The sequence below is a fragment of the Microdochium trichocladiopsis genome, assembly GCF_020744255.1.
Source record: "Microdochium trichocladiopsis strain MPI-CAGE-CH-0230 chromosome Unknown B0I36scaffold_19, whole genome shotgun sequence".
In the NCBI taxonomy this organism is placed as follows: domain Eukaryota; kingdom Fungi; phylum Ascomycota; class Sordariomycetes; order Xylariales; family Microdochiaceae; genus Microdochium; species Microdochium trichocladiopsis.
In genome coordinates, this window is record NW_025763562.1 from 78345 (window position 1) to 99047 (window position 20703).

At 55.2% G+C, this 20703-nt stretch overlaps 5 protein-coding genes across 5 annotated transcripts; 4 read left to right on the forward strand and 1 right to left on the reverse strand.

Moving 5' to 3' along the window:
- Positions 1–2829: 2829 nt before the first annotated feature.
- On the forward strand, positions 2830–3132 carry B0I36DRAFT_257969 (uncharacterized protein; the record flags this gene model as incomplete). The annotated part of the gene is made up of 1 exon (XM_046151051.1): positions 2830–3132. One exon carries the CDS (start codon positions 2830–2832, stop codon positions 3130–3132), a length of 303 nt encoding a protein of 100 aa, XP_046003876.1.
- A 1233-nt stretch (positions 3133–4365) lies between these two features.
- Positions 4366–6232, forward strand: B0I36DRAFT_342579 (peptide N-acetyl-beta-D-glucosaminyl asparaginase amidase A-domain-containing protein; the record flags this gene model as incomplete). The annotated part of the gene is given in 6 exon segments (XM_046156095.1): positions 4366–4383; positions 4405–4497; positions 4507–4572; positions 4582–5333; positions 5350–5574; positions 5584–6232. Coding segments are annotated over 6 exon segments (1797 nt in total). The 5' UTR covers positions 4366–4371.
- Positions 6233–8224: 1992 nt separating this feature from the next.
- B0I36DRAFT_402117 (uncharacterized protein) lies at positions 8225–11242 on the forward strand (the record flags this gene model as incomplete). The annotated part of the gene is made up of 5 exons (XM_046161720.1): positions 8225–8269; positions 8292–8828; positions 9402–9442; positions 9615–9675; positions 10069–11242. 5 exons carry the CDS (start codon positions 8225–8227, stop codon positions 10954–10956), a joined length of 1572 nt encoding a protein of 523 aa, XP_046003878.1. The 3' UTR covers positions 10957–11242.
- A 2238-nt stretch (positions 11243–13480) lies between these two features.
- B0I36DRAFT_402119 (uncharacterized protein) lies at positions 13481–13891 on the forward strand (the record flags this gene model as incomplete). Its single annotated transcript, XM_046161721.1, has 1 exon — positions 13481–13891. One exon carries the CDS (start codon positions 13481–13483, stop codon positions 13889–13891), a length of 411 nt encoding a protein of 136 aa, XP_046003879.1.
- Positions 13892–15897: 2006 nt separating this feature from the next.
- B0I36DRAFT_437046 (uncharacterized protein) lies at positions 15898–17045 on the reverse strand (the record flags this gene model as incomplete). Its single annotated transcript, XM_046162877.1, has 3 exons — positions 15898–16629; positions 16709–16861; positions 16917–17045. The coding sequence occupies 3 exons, from the start codon at positions 17043–17045 to the stop codon at positions 15898–15900; spliced, it is 1014 nt and encodes a 337-aa protein (XP_046003880.1).
- Between the last annotated feature and the right edge of the window lie 3658 nt (positions 17046–20703).

Sequence of the window (20703 nt, forward strand, 5' to 3'; positions counted from 1 at the left end):
GTCGTGTGCATAACCACAATGTTTTCGTCAAGCAAGGTCCGCCATTCTCAGCCGTCATGCCAAGTCGATGATTTCAGGATTGTTGTCTGCCGACTCCGCCGACGGTTTCTGCCAGTGGTTGGTTCAGCAGAGGATCCCTGAAAGTCAAATGTCTTCGAACACACTTGTCATGTAACCCCACCCTTACTAGTGTAGCTGCGCCGTGAAACGAGTCACGATTCCGGACCCTGCTCTGTGCTGGCCGGAGGGCTTGCCTGATTAGGAAGCGACAACCCAATAAGGTTTCCAGCTATTGGGACCTCAGTTGTCAACCAAGCAGGGGCGCCATACAGCAGATCCGTGCGTGACACGACCCCTGCCACTGATCAATGGGGATTTGCACACGAGCAACCGAGACGCGTGCAGCGGGCTCGATGAAGCCCATCACCGACATCGTGGTTCTTCAAAGCCAGTCGAGCACCAGGCCCCTTGTGCACACCATTACTCGACATACCGACTTCGACATGGGTCTGCCGGAAATAACGCCGTGGCGTGCCAAACGCCGGCTTTAACAGTTGCTTGCCATTCCCGGATTGTCCCTTGGGTCGCACCAGCCCTGAACTCCTCCGTACTGTGGTGCTCCGAGTTGGGTCGCCGCTTCATGCCGATCTCGAATCCTGACCACAAGGAGAACGCCTTGCAGACATTGCAGGCTGGCAGTACAAGCTGGTTCATGCGCTAAGAGGCTGAATGGCCATGCGGTCTGGAGGTGGCCGCTTGGGGGGAAGGGGGCAAGTATCATTGTGGGCCGTACGAAAACCGGTCATAGTGACGGTAGCGGCTCGTCCTCGCGGAGGACCATGGAATATGTCCAGCACCAGTCTATAGTCGGGGAGTATTGTGCCATAGACCGCTTTACAGGCGGGACGCTAGAAGCTGGATATTAATGCGAGCTTGACAGCTAGGCGACTAGCGTGACGAGCCGCGGTGTCAGGTTTGTATGCAAGCATTACCCAGCTTGGTTTAGCGTTGCCGTGTTGCGCATGGGCAAATGAGGAGGCACCTATTCCTGTATGGGTTTGCTGTCCCACATCCGGAGTAATGCGTTGCTTTTCCAGTCAGCACGTCAGCAAAGTTAGTGCATGCGCGGGCGCAAGGGGTAAACGGTGGTCAGATCGCCTGTATCATGGTGACCGTCCCCAAAGACAGTCTCTCCAATTTCACACAACCTGATGATGTCCCGCCTCGTATGTCGAGTGTGCTTTCCTTTCGTAACAAGCACTTGCACCTGTCACTGAGCGGGGCCAATCTGTTCTCGTCATGCGTCGGGCTGTGCTGAGAAGTGGTTGCACGCACATTGCATATTTAACTTGGTGCTGTATATTTGAACTGGGACTGCCGCCCCCCCCCAAAGGAGGTTAGCCACACTGAATTAAGGTTTGATTGGGGTCTTGGCGATGACGAGGTTGGTCAGCCCAGCGTTTTCAATCGGCGGCGGCCTGACCAGGTACGGATTTGGAGTGCCCTGCCAGAGGGAGGCCCTGGAGGACCCTCGAGCAGAGCAGCGGCCTGGCGCGCCGCAAAGTCACTGTGCCATCTGGTTTGGGGTATTCCAAGTATAGCAACCTTGACATAGTTGGCGCGCAACTATGAATCATTTGCCTGCTGATGTCGTATCACGAGCCACTCCGGCTCTTTGTTCTCTGGAGCTAGAGTTTGTGCTTACCTGCTGACCGATATTCCCGTCCCCGGTGCAATCCGTCGGAACGGGTGTCGGCGTCAGTTGAATTTGACGATTTTCTTCCCAACGGGTTTCGTGTCTCAGACTGATGCCACGACAGTGTGGCACTGCTATCCGAGGCTGGTGACTGATGACTTCTGCGAGGCATGAATTTTCGTGGCCGCATCAGATGTGTCCCTCAGTCTCAGTGCCTGGAGCGGGAGGCCAAGCCGTTGGCTCCTCTGAACCTTTGCCACGACCTGCCCGCGTCTTGTCTGGGTCTTCTTGAGATTGGCCCCTGGAGCACGATTCTCATTGGGTCCCATACGCGGTGATCGGGCCAAAAGCAAGGGGCAGGTGTGCACCGACAGGGGATGTCGCATTGAACGGTTGTTGACAACGAAGATCAAGTCCGAAACTGGCAACAACGTTTGATCGTGCATTCATCATGCTCATCCCAAGCTCACTGGCTGCGCCGTGGCCATGCCGAGCTCGCCAACAGCGTGGCAGCGGCAACAAATCAGAACGGCTTGCGAAGGACCAAGGTTTACTGGGGATCCCTGCCGTGGCGCGCACATCTGGCACATTCCGGTTGTCAGGCTGCGCGGGCTGCTCTGTCGCGACCCGAATCTGTCTGAAGGGTTCAGAGGACGGGGATTAAAGACCCTTGACCACCCGGAAGCACACTGCCAGGGGCCCGGGCGATCGTCACGTATCATCCTGCCGAGTACAAACCCAGAAGCCGTTTCTCAGCTCCTGAAACTCCTCTCTTGTCGCCCAAGCATATCAAAGTGGCAAAAGACCTTCCCAGACTTCTCAGTTCCTCAGTTATTCAAAATTCCATACCAGGATCTCTGGAGATCTTGTCCACTAGTGCAATACAGCGGCACATACATAATCTCGATCACTCAAGGACCCAAGCCCATTACCGCCCCTGGACACCACTCTTACACAGTCAACCCTCCAGGCATCTGGCCTCCCACCTATTTAACACAACGACGACCCGGTGTTCCCACCAGCAAGCCTCCCAAATGACCATGCTCATCGTCAACGCCCAGGACCTTCCTCGCCAGTCCTCCTACTCCAACTTGCTCACCATGACAACTCATCACACCTCAACCACCATGCCCATGTTGGACCTTTTCAGCACGCATGGAACAGAGCAACTCGCGCCCATCCAGGACAACACCGAAGTTGCCCAGGCTCTAGAGATTGCTCGTGAGAGCCCCGAAGGGGCCAAGGACCCCGTCGTGAGCAACATTCTCGAGTCTGCACTACACTCCCTTTGGGCCAAGGTCGTGGCTCAGCCGGTCAGTTATGTCATGACGAGGGACGAATTTGCCGTCTTCAACTACTTCCAGCACCGGTTTCAAGGCAACAAGCTCGCCGTAGCTGCTAGGAGACGATACTGGGACAACATTTCCTGCTCTTGAAGAAACAGAGGCATGGCCGGCACCAGGCGCACACCCTCGCCCCCCTGTGACGCCTTCTTGTCTTATCTTGTCTTCACGAAGCATCCTTAGGCGTCGTGTTCTTCTGTATAATGCAGGATCACGAGGGCCGCAACCTGTCTTCTCCGCTCCATTTGGCTTTCATGCACTGCCAGACTGCATTCATCGGCGTTGTTTGCTCATCACCACCTCTTCTTCAGCCGTCTTCACTACACCCTCGCAATACTATAGACATAGAGGCATTTCGTCGCCGCACCCTAGTGCCTCACAACCACTGCTAGTATCCCGCGACGAGTCGACTGTACACCGTCCATCTCACCACTACCCCCTTTGAGAGATTCTGCGTCGAGTTACAGCCAGGGGTTGGGTCGCTCTCCGTCCGCCTTTGCCAAGTGCAACAGGGTCGGCCTGTGCCGCATGTCTGGGAGGCACAACCGCGCACTGCCCTGGACCGGGACAGACGCTCCGCGTGCAGCCAGGGGGCAGTACGCAGGTCCCTCCCCGTCCCAACAAACACGACGCAGCGCTCTTCCACACTCCACAACCTCTGGTGATTGTATCATCCTCTCTGCATTACAGCACACACCCCGGTCTTCACTCCGTTGGAATAGCACACCGCCCTCAGAGAGAGCCACACTTACCCTAGGCGCTTGTCACCACTCCCTGCGCCACCACGACGCTCCAAGATGGACAAGCAATTCTCGATGCCCGCCCCAGGTTACCTTAGGCGCAATCGCAGTCAGTTTCGGTCACTACAGATCGGCTGGCCTACAGCCATGTCCCTTCTGACATGCGCTGCGGCGCTTGCGGTCTGGTACGGGGTGTCGCATCCGCCGGAACTAGCCGGATATCGCCCGACAGCGGCGGACCACGGTGTATTCGCACTGCCTGCGACAGGGCTCTCACCAGATGGTACAGTCCTGGAGTGCTTCCAGGTCGCACAGCCCATCATAGTAACAGGTCACCAGGTCGACCACTCGGGGCCCTGTCCCCAAGATTGGGACGACCCTGCTCCGTGGAACACCGTGGCCACTCGAGACGATCCTGTGGCGCGCCCCTGTCATTCCGCAATTTTGATGGACCATGTTTTCGCGTGGAGTTATGGGAGGCCATACGTTGGTATATTGGAGCATAGCAGAGAACCTCATGGGCAGCGGGGACTCTCTGACTCTTATGATCGGAAATTATACCCCGCCTAGTTGCCAGTTCAATCGAGTAATCATGACCTTCACCGTACAGTCTGCGGGCCGCCAGTTTGACCGGCTTGCGCTGATGTTCTTCGGCGACACTGAAGTCTGGCGTACCCCAACTGCGGAACCCGTGAAACCCCCAGGCATTCGATGGACAGTGACCAAGGATATGTCCCACTTCTTCTACTTCTGGAAGTCCCCCCAAAGAATCATATTTGATCTGGGCAATTTGGTCGATGAGAAATACACGGGCACGTTCAATACGACATTGACTGCGTCATTCTACCGAGTTATCCCGTCAGACTTCCAAAATGCCGAGCCAGCCGACCTGATTGTGCCGATATCCTCTCGGAAAGGTTCACAGGGTCTGCCAAGTCATTTCGTCTTGCCTGGAGACCAAGCATCGAACTCTGTCTCACTCCCCAGGAATATCAACCGAGCCGTGTTGACGGTCTCGGCGAATGGACAGGCTGCGGAAGAGTTCTGGTGGAGCAATGTACTCGAGTCGGACAAGATGACTTTCGCCAAAACATATGGTGCATACCCTGGTCGATCTCCGTTCCGTGAAGTCCAAGTGCTCGTTGACGGTCACCTCGCTGGTGTGAGCTGGCCATTTCCCGTCATCTTCACCGGTGGGGTCACGCCCAGTTTACACCGGCCAATCGTCGGACTACAGGCTTTTGACTTGCGAGAGCACCAGATCGACATTTCGCCATGGCTGCCACTACTGTGTGATGGCCACGAGCATGAGTTTGCAATCCGTGTCATGGGGGTCACAGACAATGGCGTTGACGGAGGTGTCTTAAGCGACAGCATCAACGATAGTTGGTACGTCACTGGAAAGGTGTTCCTATGGCTGGATGATGATGGCCGGTCAGTCACCACCGGCTCTGTCTCAACGTCTGCTCTCAAGCCTCTTGCTAGTCAGAAACCCGTCATCCATCTGTCACGCGCCATAAGTCGGAATGAGACGGGCTTCAACGAGACACTATCGTTTGAGGTCACTGAGGAGATTACTAGATATCAGCGCCACTGTACGGTCGCAACGTCGACACAGCCACGTGCGATGGACACAGAAGCTCGAGTACACGAATGCCGCGCTAGTCAAAGACTTTGGGTTCAACCAGGTCAATGACTTCAGAGTGACGGGCCTGGACGAGGCTCGCGGACTCGACCAAGACAAGTCCTTCGAAACATTTTACGAGTACCCCCTGCATTGCAACCAAAGCATCAGGTTCGATAGTTCCGGCGACATGACAATACAATCGACTCTAGTGGAAGGTCTCCAGCTCAAGATTCGGGGGTCCAGCGTGCTTCCAATGGGAACTGAAGGCTATGGTGGGCCGCATCATGAAAGCCAGACGCAAGCAGCACACCTGCAGACATTGAGAGAGGGCCAGGGCGAGTTCTTCGCGCCTGCTGGCGGAAAGGCCAGCTCTGGATTTGGCTCTACCAATCAGCTGTTTTACTTCGGAAGTCTGCTGACCTTGCCTGGCCAGTCGCTCGAGCGCGCTGGCAAGAGCCGGGAACTCTATTTCCGGAACGTGACTGCAGTGAACGGCAGCATCGTGGCAGACGAGGAGAGAAGTGTAGCATCAGCCTGCCACAATATTGTTCAGCTGCCGCAGCCACCCGCAGGCAATAGTCAGGATTGTGGTGGGGATGAAGGCGTGATACGAGTTGAAGGGGAGCATCCCCCTTCGACAGCTGCATCCGGATCGTGGTTTGAGTTCGCAGAACCCCTGGCGCACAGACAACACTTTGGCCGGCTCCAGCTTGTTCAGCCATCTTGTGGGAATACTGATTGCGAGGCGGCAACGGCCACGGCCAGGGGTAGCACATCGATAGGCCCGCAGCTGCTGCTGCAGCAGCAGCCGCTGCACAACCATTGAGCATCGTATGGCACGGCTATTGGTAGACCTGCGTGCGCCTCTGGAATAAGGTTTAGTGTAGTCTTGGTATATTGGGGAATATGCTTCTTGGCAACGGCAAAACCGCGTACACCACCTTTTTCGGTAGACACCTGCTCGCCGGCATTCCTGAAATTGATGCTGTCCTGAAATTGATGCTGCAAGAGACCAAGAGGTCCGCGCCGAGACCAGAAGGGAGTTCATTGCCACGCCCAGTTTCATCATCACCATGCTATTCTCAGTGCCAGAGTGGCTCTGTTACCCTCAGCGCCAGTTTCTCCTGACAGGGGTCGTCGATCCTGACGTCAATCGTCGGGGAGGTTGCTCCAACCGAGCAGGGTGTTCTTTACCACAAACCCCATGGAATACAGGCATCTGACTGCGGCAGCGGCAATGCCAATTTCGCACGACAGGGTTCGTGTGTTGGGGGGATCGGCAACTTTGTACCGTGTCTGCTTCAGCCGAAAAATCCCTTTGCACGTCAGAGCACGGCGCGACTTCGAACCACTCAATGCCGAGTACTAACGCACAACCTACAAGTGCCGGGCGGCCTGGAAACGGCGCAGATATTCCAAACTCTACACGGCAAAGCTCACTGGACAAACCACTGTAGCTTTAGAGCCAATGCGCCGGGCGTGCCCTCTCTCTCTCTCTCCTGAACTCACGAGTGTGTGTGTGTTCATGTCTTCCAAGGCAGGGGGTGTTCTGTGAAGTCTGCGCCGCCCGCCCGGCCGCCCCGTGGTAAAGCTGTTTGTTTGGAGCTCATTTCCTCTTTTAGACTTTTTCTTGGCATGCATGCTTCCCATGCGATAACTTTGTCCCCCTCGCTTGTTCGCTCCCTTTCGTGTGTGGGGGAACCAGATTTGTTTGGGGGGGGGGGGGGGGGGGGGGGCCAAGGACGTCACGCACACACACACACCCACACACATACACACTCTCTCCGTCAACTTAAGGTTCCGCGGCTTCGCGAACATCGCAAAAGCCAAGCAAAGTAACGCCCGGGAAAACATTAAATATTTCGACAAGCCGCGGCTTCCCACGTGTCTTGGCAAAAGAGACAGGCGCGCAGAGAGCTGAAGTACGGACCGCCGTTTCCAGTTTCTTTCTTTCTTTTTTTCTTTTTTCTTGTCGTTGTTGCTGTTGTTGTCTGTCCTTGAGCGGACAGGTTGTCAGTCGTTGCTCGTCTCTTTGTTACTACTACGTGGGGGGCGAAACTTTGTGGTGCTTTTGTGACGCATGCAATTACTGAGAGTCTGGCTAGGTACCTGCCCACCTGGACGAGCAATTGCCCGTCAATGCAGCAGCTGTGTGTGTAATTGGTCTCACTACTCTATGCAAGGGGTGCCGAGCATGCGAATCTTAAAGTATGGGCATTTCGGACGATCAGCACGCCATCGATACGAGAACGAAAAAAAAAAAAAAAAAAAAAGGGTCTGCCGAGCCTGCTTATATGTGATAGATCTGCGCCTTAATATCCAAACTGGGTGAGTCAGGCCGAAATCTTGTTTTCTTGGTCTCCTGTCGGCTGTTTTGCCTGGTCGGGGGAAGAAAAAAAAGTGCGTGTGTGTGTATGTGCTGTCGAACATGCTCCTTGGTTGAAAACAAGCGTCTGATGATTGCACATGGACGAGATGCCCCCGTGGGACGGCCTGTCGCGGTTGCGAAACCATGACGCAAGCCACGGGTCATACGGGAGACAATGACCAAACGTTGCCGTGGCACATCACACTCTCGGCTGTGCAGGCATTCTGCTCCTTCGTCTTTGTGGCCGGTCGCCTCGCTACGGTCTCTTAGGCTGAGGCTTAAAAATAATACACTCGGGGACCGTCGTCGTCTCTAGTCAGAGAACAGCGAGCCATTTTCAAATCCTGGGGTTACCGGCGGAAGTTTGACCCACCAGTCATGATCGGGGGAAGCTTTACTAACCCCCTTCAGGCACTCCGTAAGGGGCTAAAGATGGGCGGAGTGAATGCTATGGCCGGCAATGTTCACGGTGAGCACAACGTCTTCAAGAACCAGGTCAATATCGCTTTCGACATAGAATCTGCGAACAGGTTCTTCCAAGAGGTCGAGAAGAAGGGGATCCCCCACGCTGCTGGTGCCTACGGAAATGGTCAAGCCCGAGCTTTGGAGGATCACAGAGAGCGATCTAGAGCAGATCTTTAACGGCAACCGAACATTGAAAGAGCGCGTGACAAGGTTCACAAAAGAATCTGGCTCCCTGTCGGATGAAGTCCTGTACGACTGGGTCGCTTTCCTCATCCCCTACTTGAATCTTGAGTTAGAGACTAAGGTGGTGAAGCCGTTTTTCGCGAAGGAGGTGATAGTCGAGGAAATGTCCATGGACCAAAAAGAAGGCACGGCCAAGATGATGGTCGTCCCGAAGGTGGAGGAAATCGACAACCCGGTGCTCACGGGGATTCCCGACGTGATGCTCCGGTTCAAGCCAGTCGAGGGCGACGGCGACGGCAGCCATCGCTATCTCAGAATGTACTGGCACGAGCCTGGTCCGGACAAGAGCATTGTCGACGAGTTCCATAGGTTGATGACGGCAGAGATGTGGAAGGATCTAAATCCGGTATGTGTGGCAAACAATACTTAGGTATTTATTCAGCATAACTTAGTCGAATCGGAATCTGGGATTTCATCTACCTTTGACATTGAAGATGGGTGGGGTCATACCTCGATTATCCGAAACTTGTAGATCTTACGTGCGCTGCTGCTCCCGCCAGGGTGCGCCACTTGAAGGCATCACCCATCAGAATAAGGATGCTAGGTAACGGAGCTACATCCAAGGCTTGCTTGCACTGAGTCATGTGCGAATTAGTGGTCTACCATGGTGTAAACTGACAACAACGATGCGAAATCTCGCCCTGTATGCACCGATGATCTGAGCCTTCAAGTCTCATCTGAAGATCCGACTGAAGTCAGAGGCCTGAAGCGGTCCATTTCTGGTGACAAATATCATATGTGGCGCCGGGGAAGTTGATGGATGCCATGCCATTCGTTGATCTGGGCCTCACAACATTTGCATACAGCAGCTCACCGCCTTTGTTGGGCGTGCAACTCAGCTGAGGTGCAACATTCGCTGTCTGCCTTATGATGGGTGAGAAGGGACCGACTGCAGCCGCGAACCCCGGTCCAATGATAGATCTCTGCCTGTCAGCCTGAGACTGTCACCGAATTTGATCGGTAAAGCAGCCCGCGCGAGAAGTGGGCCACAGCATCCAAGTTTTATGTCAAGGATGGAATCACCGCCCAGCGAAGAGATTACGGAATGAAATGCAATATCCGAATCGATGACATGCAAATTCCTAGATTATTAGCAGCGATTGAAAGTTACAGCTATTGTGCGCTTTGGTAGCCGTGACAAAAGCGACCTGACGGGTTTTGTCAAATACCAGAAGATCGCTGCGAGCGCCAAGGTTAGCTACGGGGGCTTGTGGCCGTTCGGGCGGTTGGGCTTTAATCCTCAGGCAGAAACCCCAGCGACAAGGCAACTCTTGCATACTAGGACGGGACAATTTTGGTTCGCAAACCATTTAGTTGGGAAACAATTCTCTTGCGTCCTGTGTCCCGTGTAGGCAACCAGCCGACGGTCCCTGCCTGACACAGCCACAGCTGCCTGCATCATAGTAGCACATAGTCGTGCTCCGATCCAGCCTTGCCACCCTGCCCATCAATGGAGAGATCGACAGTGTGCAATCTCAAGGTCTCCATGGGTGCGCATATATAAAGACATCTCCGTATATGATTCTGGCTCGACCTTCTATGTAGTGCACTGAAGAAAAGAAAAAAAAAAGAATTCGACGAAGCAGACCCTTGGAGCCTTTTCAGCCGAGGCTGTCTACACGGACAAGACCCACGTCGACTTTCCACAAATCCCCGTCAGCGCTATGTGCGAAACCTACGTCCCCAGCAAGATCTTTGCGAACAGCCAAGAGTTCTATAGCCTCTCTTGCGTTGTGTTTATAGGCCACAACGCTACCGTCGTTGATGAGCTCTACGGGAAGCGCCTACGAGCCGCGCAGACTTACCATACGTCACCTTCTGGGCCGCCCTACTCTCATGGCGGCTCGAATTCGCGGAGCTCTGTCAAGAGCGACTCTCGAATTTACGATTACGGGAATGGTAGAATTTTTGACATCCCAAAAGGTCGGCCAGATCAGCTCTTGCAGCGCCGCAGGTCCTTTGTTAGATTTGAGGACGCCAACTCCTCTCCGCGGCAGCAATCCGCCATCTATCACCCAGCTCCTCCCAGCCCTTACTCGAAGCACTCCAAGCGACCGGGTCGCGGAATCCTAAAAGACGTCAACACGCCCCGCCCCTCGCGGGCGTCTGAGGCTGACGACGAGGAACCTGACCTTTGCAGACAAGAACGATATGGCGCGTCACGCCGACAGAATGACATCGGCCGTCCCAGAGGAGTCATCGGCAGCCGGCCTATCCACGTCGCTGAGGGCGACTTCATGCCCAGCAACAACCAATCTCGTTATCGGCGGCCCGGTTTGGCAGATCCTTCCGAGCTGGTCATAAGCGTGCGTGCGTTAGGAATCCAGGACGAACGACGACAGGACAAACGCGAGCGCCATATCGAACACGAGCCACATCAACGCCTGTGTGACCGAATTCACTTAGGCCAATCCGGCTTCCGCTACGTTGTCCCCGCCACTAACCGCAAACCTCTTCATCCCTTTCAAGCATGAGAAACAGAGATTATCTGTCGTTGGAATAGGGGCGATAGGCAGAGCGACAAGATTTCCGGGAAAAGTCGGACAGTTATTATGGCCACTCGATATAATGCCTCTTGTAATGCCATAGGCACATGCCTATGTAGTTAGTAGGGGCCTGAAATCTCGCATAGACTATGACGTAAGAGAAACAACAATCTGTGCTTACGTGACCATCACACCCAGCCCTTTTCCAGAATCACTCATTCAACAACGAGGACAATACGACTCCCGTGAAATGGAAGATGAGCTTTGGCCGAAAGCCTTTCCCACGTAGTAGTCTTCTCTCCTCCTTCGACGGTGACGTAGCCCCTCGCGGCATCAACCACTCTAATTAACCGAGCAGGAACTTTTAAAGAGGGCGCGCACCGTCTGAGGGGAGGCGCGGAGCCGGAGATACTCTTCGTTGTCTACTTAGCAAGACCGGCTCAGCCGCCCGACGACCATCCCCGCAGGCTGGAAGTGGCAGGAAAATCGGGCGGTGGTTGTGCTGCAGGGGACTCAAGTGATACTCTTAAAATGCTGCATTTGCACCGGATATCTACATTAGTGCTCTCATGTACTTGGTTGGTGCGGAAGGTGCGGTTCTGCCTGATGTACGGTGTTTGGGGGTGCTCGCGTTGCCTTGCTCTTCGTGCACCGTTCAGCTCAGTGACCCACAAAATGACACGAGATGCCGGCGCCACGCCGCTTGACTCAACGCACGATTACGGAGCATTGCCCCGCGTGCGTTTGCGTTGCGAAAGATGTCCTCGACGCGAATGAGGCTCGGGCATGTTGACGTCTTCGTGTCCATGGCGGTCGGCAAGACAGCCATTGCTATCGATTTTTTGACAAGGGCGGGGAGGGGGAGAGAGAGGCGGGCGGACTGGGGCCAAGACCGCAGGCCGTCCCTGACGTGCAGACAGTCCTACCAACGCTTGTGAACGCACGGCACGGCTTGCCAAAGCTGCGGCAGCGCCATGCAAAAGCATATAGCCGCCATGCATCAGTAGTGGCGATGCAGGGCGCTCCAGAGACGACCGAACGGCGGGTATGTGGCATGCGGCTCGCCATCGCTGAACCTTCCATGGCCCCCCGGAAGCCTCGGAGGGCGGCCAAGCGATGTTCCAGAGCCTGTCGCCATGAACGCAGAATCGTCCCCTGCAGCCGGATTACTTTTCAATCCAAGTCGCGCCACACCAGGCGGCCAATTGGGAATGAGCGGCCATGCAACCTTGACCGCACGGGCTGGACAGCTGAACATTGATTCGGCTATGACATAATATCGCTGACAGACTTTGGGACAAGCGCGAGTATGGTGGGTATGGAGGAATTGATAGCGGGGGTTTCACGCCAAGACTCTAGAGCTAGGTCATACTTTCTGTCATTGATGGCGTCGGAAATGCAGGCTAGAGCCGATCTTGCATGTAGATCGGTCTCTCATACCACGGCCAGTGCCGCGATCTCGTCGTCGGCAGGCGTGCCTACTTCGCGGGACGATTCTCGTTGAAAATCTCCACCCATAATCAGACCCTAGGACCACGGCATATCACTCATAACGAAATACCCCTTTCCTCCACATTCGATTTTCATAGAAATCTCTCGTGGTGACTTGGTTCCTGATTGATTGCAAGCTCTAGAGTCCTGCTCGGTCGCCCAGGTGCGCCCCGCATCAGTGTTGCCCCACTCGTTGTACTGCATCAACAGTCTGGCTTGGGCGCCACTCACGTACTGTACCAGACGAAGAACAGAAAATATTAAGGATTTTGAAATCGATATGACCGACAATTTCGTGGTGCACTTGACGATGCGAAGATACTACTCATATACTCTTTGAGGCTCTCGGTGGCCGGCCGACGATATTATTGTGCAGCTTGTGCGGCACGTCGAGGAGCAGTAGAGCAGAAGAAAAGCCCGAACCAACTTCCCCAGCGGATGTAGATAGACAGCCTAATCACTTCAGCGAAAAGCTCTTCCATGTGCTTCGCAAAAGCCGGGAAGTTCAATGCTTGTATCTAGCCCATGCCAAGATCACGCCATGATAATTTGAAAGGACCTCCCAACTCGCAGATTTTGAAGCTGTACCCTGATTGATTGATAAGCCTGTGTGCTTCAAGTGGCGAGAAGGATTTTCGTGATCCATTTCCGGGTCACGGGGAATGTGATCGCCTGCATCACGTCCAAAGCATATAGTAAGAGAAAATGCTGGATACCGTCAAGATGCACCCGGATGCTGAAGGGGTTCCTAAATGCTCTCTAGGGAACATCGTAGAGTTAGGCCAATATTTTCAGCTCGCGTGACGTATGGAGGCGCGAAACTAAGGCGCTAAAAAAGAAGCCGCCTCAACAATTAAACCCCAAGTGGGCATTGTCTCCACCTGTTGATTCACTGATACAGAAAGTACTTGACGTCGGTCGCGGAACAGGTATGTTTCCTCCTCATGTTCTCACAATTGGCGCACATAGCAGCTTACTCGTCCAGGCATTTGGGCAATGTGAAGAATGAACGTCTAACTTGATGCCCTGCGAGGCCGAGCTCATATCTTTCAGTGATTTTGCAGACCACCATCCTCATATTGAAGTGATCGGCCTGGACATCTCCCCGCACCAGCCACACTGGATTCCTGTAAATCTGAAGTTCGAGATGGATGGCATCACACAGCGGTGGACATATCCCGCGGACACATTTGACTACATCCACATGCGCTGGCTGGTGGGCTCAATAAGCGACTGGATCACTCTCTACAAGGAGATCTTCAAGGCTCTCAAGCCAGGCGGCATATTTGAACGCAAAGAGTCGTCCTGCCTGATTCAGAGCGACGACGACTCCGTCGGCCCGAATACTGCACGAAATCTCTGGCGCTTCTATACGGCAACGTCTTGTCTTCGGGGTTTCGACAAGTTTCCGTCCTTCACGCGCGCCGATTGATCTGTTAGATATTGCCACTTGTCCCAAGTCATGAAAAACACGCCGACTGCTCAGTACACCCAACGCCCGAGGGTAATTTCTAGATACAGACTACTCTCAGCGACTCGCATCCTTAGGGTATACGTCCCCAACTCCAATAGACTTCTCCACCGACATAGCAACGCGAGATAATTGGGATCTTCTCCCGAGGACCGATGGCATGATACCAGCTGGATATACGCGTCTGAATGTTCTGCGCAACAGCGTTAGAAATTCTTGGGCTCACGATAAACAATTGTCAACATTTCACACGAGGCTGACATTAGATGCCTAACATGAAAGCCGCCTAGAGCTCGTAGGCTCAAATAGCCGATCCTGTTTATTTCAGCGACATGTTTGGATTTTTGTAGCCATCCATGTTAAGCTGTGCCTCGTGGCCGAAGACCATTCAGTTCTTGCCCTGAGGTGGCAGCCGACTTTACGTGCCCCACAGTGGAGTCATGATGCTGCTGGCACCCATTCGCTGGTGAGCTTAAATCGACCTCCCAATTCGAGGCTGAATGAGAGTCATTCTCAAAAGCTTTAGCCAGTAACTCCGGCTTGTACTCCGATTAGAGAATGCATTTATATTATACAGGTCCTCTATAGTGTGCAGTCCCTTCATCTATGCATGGCCAAACATACTGTTATCGACAGCGAGCAGTCATTAAATGGTAGCGGAGCTGTGCCGCAGATAGGCGGATCGTCATTCTTGAAAGGCCGTCAGGAGGCGAAGTCCTCCCACCAGCATGAGACAACGGCCGCAGGCTCGCCGCAGGCTCGCCGCAGATTTATCATCTCCTGAGGTGCTTTGGATCGGTCGGCTTTTTTTCACTATGCTAGGCTGTGTTCCTGTGGCTACGTACCTGGCCTGGCTGTTATGCTCGGATCCACGTTGATTCCCATTGATCCCCATCGAGAGACAGAAGGATGCAAAGCCAGTTATGCGTTTATGCTCCATCGGCTAGACCGTGTTTGGTCAAAACCCTGTCGCATCTGGCCCCGCCTTTCGCAACCTCGCCTTCCCCAAGCAGCTCACGGCCCTCGAGCAGTACTTGGGCGCTCAATTGACGGAGCCCAAGACTGCTCTGCTCGCCGTCGGCCGCAAGTCGGGACAATGCGAGGCAGGAAACACGCAGAAGCGCCAGGCCTGCTGCCGCTCAACCTACTACGAGCCAGCCGAGGCCGAGCGCCAGCCCTTCGTGGCTGTCCAGGATGTCTTTTGCTGCAAAACCATCGCAAGCCCGCCAAGCAGCTGTTCCTGCACATCGATGAGTCTCTCGGGCGAGGCCTTCGCGTCATTGCCTATCACACCAAGAATGACTACGTTTGGTCCCCTGGTTCGGTCATCCCTTCAAGCCAAATCCTGCCTATCATGTATTTTAGCAGGTAGTGACTCAAGTCGAACGAGAGGAGCTAATCGGATGGCTCACAGATCACCACACCCCGCCTTCGTCGGAGAAGGAGTTCTGCCGTCGAAACTATGTGTGGAAGACTTTCACTTGGGATCAAGATGGCCAAATGCTTGCGGCGGTTTCGAAGGGCGGTGGTAAGAAGCGGACGGTCATCATCGAGGATTGCATTATCGAGGTAGTAGAACTCGTGCATACCTCAAACAGCCATGCAGGATGGGACACCACATGGAGGGATGTTAATCACTCCTCTTAACGCATCATGCGAGCCGACGTGATCTTCCTGCTTAAACGGTGGGACATTTGCGTATCGAATCCTCGCAAGCGTCCAAAGGGATCCAAATTGACAGAAGCTAGCCCAGACCGCGCTGGTCTAGATGCTTATGAGCGCCAGAATGGCAAGGACCTCCTGGGTCTGGTACACAGCTTCATGATCGAGGCCTTGGACATGGCGATGCCGTAGGGGCGAACAGGTGTTGAAGAGAATAGACAGGGGGCGGATCTGACTCGGCGAGGATCTCTTGGCTTCTGCGTTCTCTGAGATATCAAATCGAAATACTGGACGCGTTTGTGTCTTCATTGTGCTGCTCCTTCTGTTCTCGCGCGCTCCTCCATCTGCTTTTTGAGCCACTCGGCAAGGTGCTCCAGGGAGGTTGGTTCGGCAAGACTAGAGTGCCCCAGGGGGTCCCGTTCGGATCCTTGGATGTCCACCCTCTTCAACCCTTGCAATGTACAAAGGTCCTGGATGCCTGCATTATTCTTGAAGGACTCGAATCCTCTCTTCTGTATCAGGTCACTGTCAAATTGAAGAGACAAGTGCCGCAGCCGTTTGCACTGTTTCAACAACTGGATACAAATCGACCACATGGGAAGCTGTACGAGCCCCAGGTCTGAAGATATAGCCCAATTGTTGGTAGGCTCCGAACTGCTTTCCCAAACTGAGTGCAGCGTTTCAATGTTCTCGCGTCCGATTTGGCCAGCTGCCATGAGGAACATGGTAGCCCTTTTGAGGCTATCGAAGCAAAATGTGATGAGGCGAAAGGCCAAGGGCAGCGCTTCTCCGCGTATCTGCTTGTTGACATGAAGAACCGATGACGCTTTGCTCAATGGGTAGTAGAAGCCGCTGGGGTCCCCTATACCCCGAGGGAAGTCATTGTGTTCGAAGTCTTCGTCGTCTACTATTGTCCATTTCACTCCACGCAGCGCGAATTTGTAGATGATTTGGCGAATCTCCGAGGGTAGAGCGCTTAGAAAGCCAGGGGCGGGGTCAGGGGTAGAGTTTTGAGTTGCTGCCATTTGCTTATGGAGCTAGGAAAAATATGCATCGTCAGCTTGGTGTTAAGTTACAGCCGCATTGCACGATCACGAACGCGGAGAGGACACTGACCTCCGCCGTAGACAGCACGTTCGATGCCTGGGCCTCGGAAAAGGGAATGACAAGGCCCAGTCCGAACTTGTAGCAAATTCTAATGAGGACTCCGTAGGAACCAGGACCGCGATCATGGCTAAGTATGACGGAATCGCCGTTATACACCACGGTCTGGTGAGCATTTTGTCATGAGCTTGCCTCAATAGATTCAATTTGCTAAGCTTACCTCGCGGTTGTCGTTGGAGACGGAGTCCCAAACGGAGAATAGGCGCGGCGTGAGCATTCCGCTCGAAGCCGTTGGGCCGCTCGACAAGGCCTCATTCAGGCTCAGCCAAAATCCCTTCTTTTCCTCCATCGTCTGGAGGGGGCTACGTTTGCCATGCGTATGCCAGTGTGAACATAATTCGAACAAAAGGATGAACCAAAACAAACATACAAAAGAGGTTGTGGTAGTACCACAGCAGAAGCGTTCAGCGGAGTTACGTTTCTTGAAAGGCCAGTTGAATCTCATCCACACCTCCACCACAGTATTTTCTTGCCCCTACAGTACAATAAGCCAGACTTCATGCACCGTAAAGCTTGACTCCATGCCACGTACAGCCGAACGTAAGCACTCCATGTTTTATAGGTCATCCCGGCTCGCCCCCTTACTCTCATATTACAATTGTCGTCTGCCCAGGTATTGTCGCGAGCCCCCTGTCCCAGTACAAAGCGGCCTTGAAGGCATGGCATGGATTTATTACGCCCGGAGGGAAGTCCCTATAGGGCCTCGACGCTACCTTGGCCTTGAAGGCGGTGGAATGGGGTGACGATGGGAATTGCCCTCAAGGGCAATTTGATGTGGGCGGGGCGATTGACTGCTGGGCAGTCTGTGGCCTTAAATTGCCGTCGAGTGCAGTGCAGGTGGTGCGAACGGGCGGTAAATTGGGCCAACGAAGTTTACCTAGGGAACCCCCCCGGACGGAAGTCAAGCGACTGGCATGTCGTGTCGTTATTTTACCGTCAACATCGTCGGTATCTCCCCTGGGGTCAGCACCAGGCTCGTCGGACAACCAATGACGAAGAGGTCACGGACGGACGATGGGGGCAGACGGGGCCAGGCAAGCAGGCCGGTCAAAGAAGCAAGCAAGTCAGAAGGTGGGCAGCAGCAGGCGGAATGGAGGGTTGGAGCGGTCGAGGCGGATGTGGACGGCTTCATGGAGGCAGAGTCTCTAAGAAGGCAGGCCAGGCCGTACCTCTTCGGGGGGCCCAAGGTGTCGCTATCGGGACTCGATGCAAACTGGGGCAGAGCGACGTCGGGCTCGGGAACCGGAAGGAAGACGCCAGGCATGTGAAGAGGTTATGTGAAGTGTTCCTCCAACAGAGCCTATGGTCCAGGGAAGCCTCCCCCCGACCGGGCCCAGCGGCCCATCGAGAGCGAGGTCGAGCACTCGTTCACCATCAGCCTGCAGTATGACGGGGCCCTTCTGGGCCTGCTCGTCACCGTCAAGACGGCCGTCACGAGCCCTATGGCGCAGCAGCTCAAGCAGCTCGTGCGCGGGACCAAGGGCTCGTTTGTCAAGGTAAGGATTGAACCCTTGTAGAAAGCAGAAGGAACCGCGTGCTGACTTGCCAGTACTTCCAGCAGCGAAGCACCTGTCCCCGGGAGGAGGGAGCAGATCGGCGCTGGTGCTAAGCCCCTAGATGAAGGATTCGGGGTCGAGTCGGAGGCCCTGCGCGGCATCTTGACGACGTACAAGGAGTTCGACCCAAGCGTGCAGAAGCATGACCCTGAGACGAAGAAGTACACCGCGGGGTACCCGACCGTCACGGGACGGTGGATGGGGCTGTACGAGAACGTGGCGGATGCTATTAACGGCAAGGCCAAGCTGGAGGTCAAGGCGACGCAGTCGAGGATGGCCTGCGGCTTATCGAGCCGGCGAGGGAGTCGTACGATAGGGGTATTACAGTGGCGTGGAGGTAAGGAACTCATTTGTGCATCAAGCCGTTGGATCATGGTCTATAGATCATCATCGCGTCATTAGACTTCATGAGCCTGGATCTGCAGCGTCGCCCTGCGCCGTCTTTCCTTCCGCCTCCCACCAGCTCTTCATGCCCTCAACGTCGCACCAGTCAAACTGGCGCGGCTCCTCGTACCACCACCTCTCCCCCGGCCTCCTGGGCCTGTCGCTGACGTACTTCCTGAGGCTCCCGCCGTCCGCCAGGTGGTTCTTGACGCCGACGAGCAGGATCACGGCGCCAACCCGCGGAGCGAACTCGTCGGGGTCAAGGAACACGGTCAGCAGGACGCGCTTGCCGGTGGAGGGGTCCGCGACGCGCGCCGTACGCATGGCGTAGGCGGGCACCGGGCACGGCTGGACGTTGTCGAGGGCGCTGACGACCACCAGTATGTTGATGGACCAGTTCTGCTTGTAGGGCAGGTCGGGGATGGACCGGAGGCGGGTGAGCTTGAGCGGGATGGAGGGATGGGTCCAGTCGCGCGGCAGTGCGGCGGGGCCACGGTGCGCGTAGGCGACAGCTTCTTCCCTGCGTCGAGAGGTTTTGGAGGGCGAGACGACCATGTTCTCGACATCGTCCGCGTCGAGGCCGTCGTCGTCATCGTAGTCGTTGCTTTGTTGCTGGCGAGGCCGATGCTTCGTCGGTGTTGCTTGGCGCGATTGGCGTTCCGCCTACGCCAGTGCTTCATTGATGCCCTCGAACTCGAGCTGGCTGCTGGGTATCAGGTCGACCTCGTCCTCGACCCCGGCCCGGTCGTCGTGTTGCCCTGCTTGTTCGCCGACTTGCCTGGCAGCCGGGCTCACTTGCGCAAGTTCTGAATGCCACCCGACGGTGACCAGGTCGCCAATGACGAGGTACACCATCTGCAACGGGGCCCCCGATTCGTCGTTGCCGAGTTCCCTGTGCCGGATGTGGAAGGTGTCGAGGCGCACGAAGCAGCCGACATGGACGGCGCTCGCGTCGATGAAGCGGTGCATCTCAGGGCGCAGCAGGGCCTGGATGCACAGGTCGCCGTCGCCGAGGACGAGGCGGACGGCTCGCCATCGCGTCGACCGCGGGAGGGGGGCGATCGTGACGTCCTCGACGAGGAAGATAGAGCCGGGGATGCAGTAGCTGGTGCGGAGGAGCTCGACGATGAGCAGTTTCGGGGTGAAGGGGTCGGACGGGTCGGCGAAGACTATCGGGAGTTCGGGCGGCGCGGGGCCAGGGTCCTTCTGGGCATCTTGGTCGTGGTCGTCGGGAGACACCGGGAGAGGCATGTGGAGGGATACCGTACATGCTTCGGTCAGTCGTGGGAGGGACGGCGGTGTTGAGTTGAGGCTACCCTGACGAATACAGTATACCTCGAGGCTTTACAATGCCTTCACCAGATATTCACACCGCCAACATAAGCCGCCGCAGAAGTCCAATTACCCCGAACGATGCCTCTGGCCGAGCACAATCACGACCTTCGTCGGGCCACTCAGACCAGTCGTTAGGCGATTCAACCGCCTGCCTCGAAATATGTCAATATGATACGGACGGAGTGGGCGACGTGCCTGCAGGATGGCTCCATCATAATTTTACCTCGCTTCCCGGACTTCACGATTCGATCGGCAAGGATGTTCCTGGTGTTCAGTGGCGAAAATCAGACATATACCTCCGAAACGATTACCACACCCCTCAGTATAGACCGAGTCAACCGGTCCAACACGTCGACACACTGATACCAGACCCGGCCGGGACCAGACGGAAAAGGCAGCACTATGGTCAACTAAGTCGGGACGAGTCTATAACGCGAGCCGTAACGAGGATGACGACCCTCCCAACTGCCTTGGGATTAGCTCGCCAGCTCAGAGAAACAGACCGTCACCTCGCCTCGGCGCTTGCCTTGGCCCATGAAAGGGATCTTGCCTGGGCCGAACAAAGGCGCCAAACGCAACGAGGCAGAGCCACGCTTTCGCCACCGGCCGCAAGCCCTGCCCAGGTCTCATTGCTTCCGGATGTGCCCGCCCAGGGCGAGGAGCAGCGTGAGC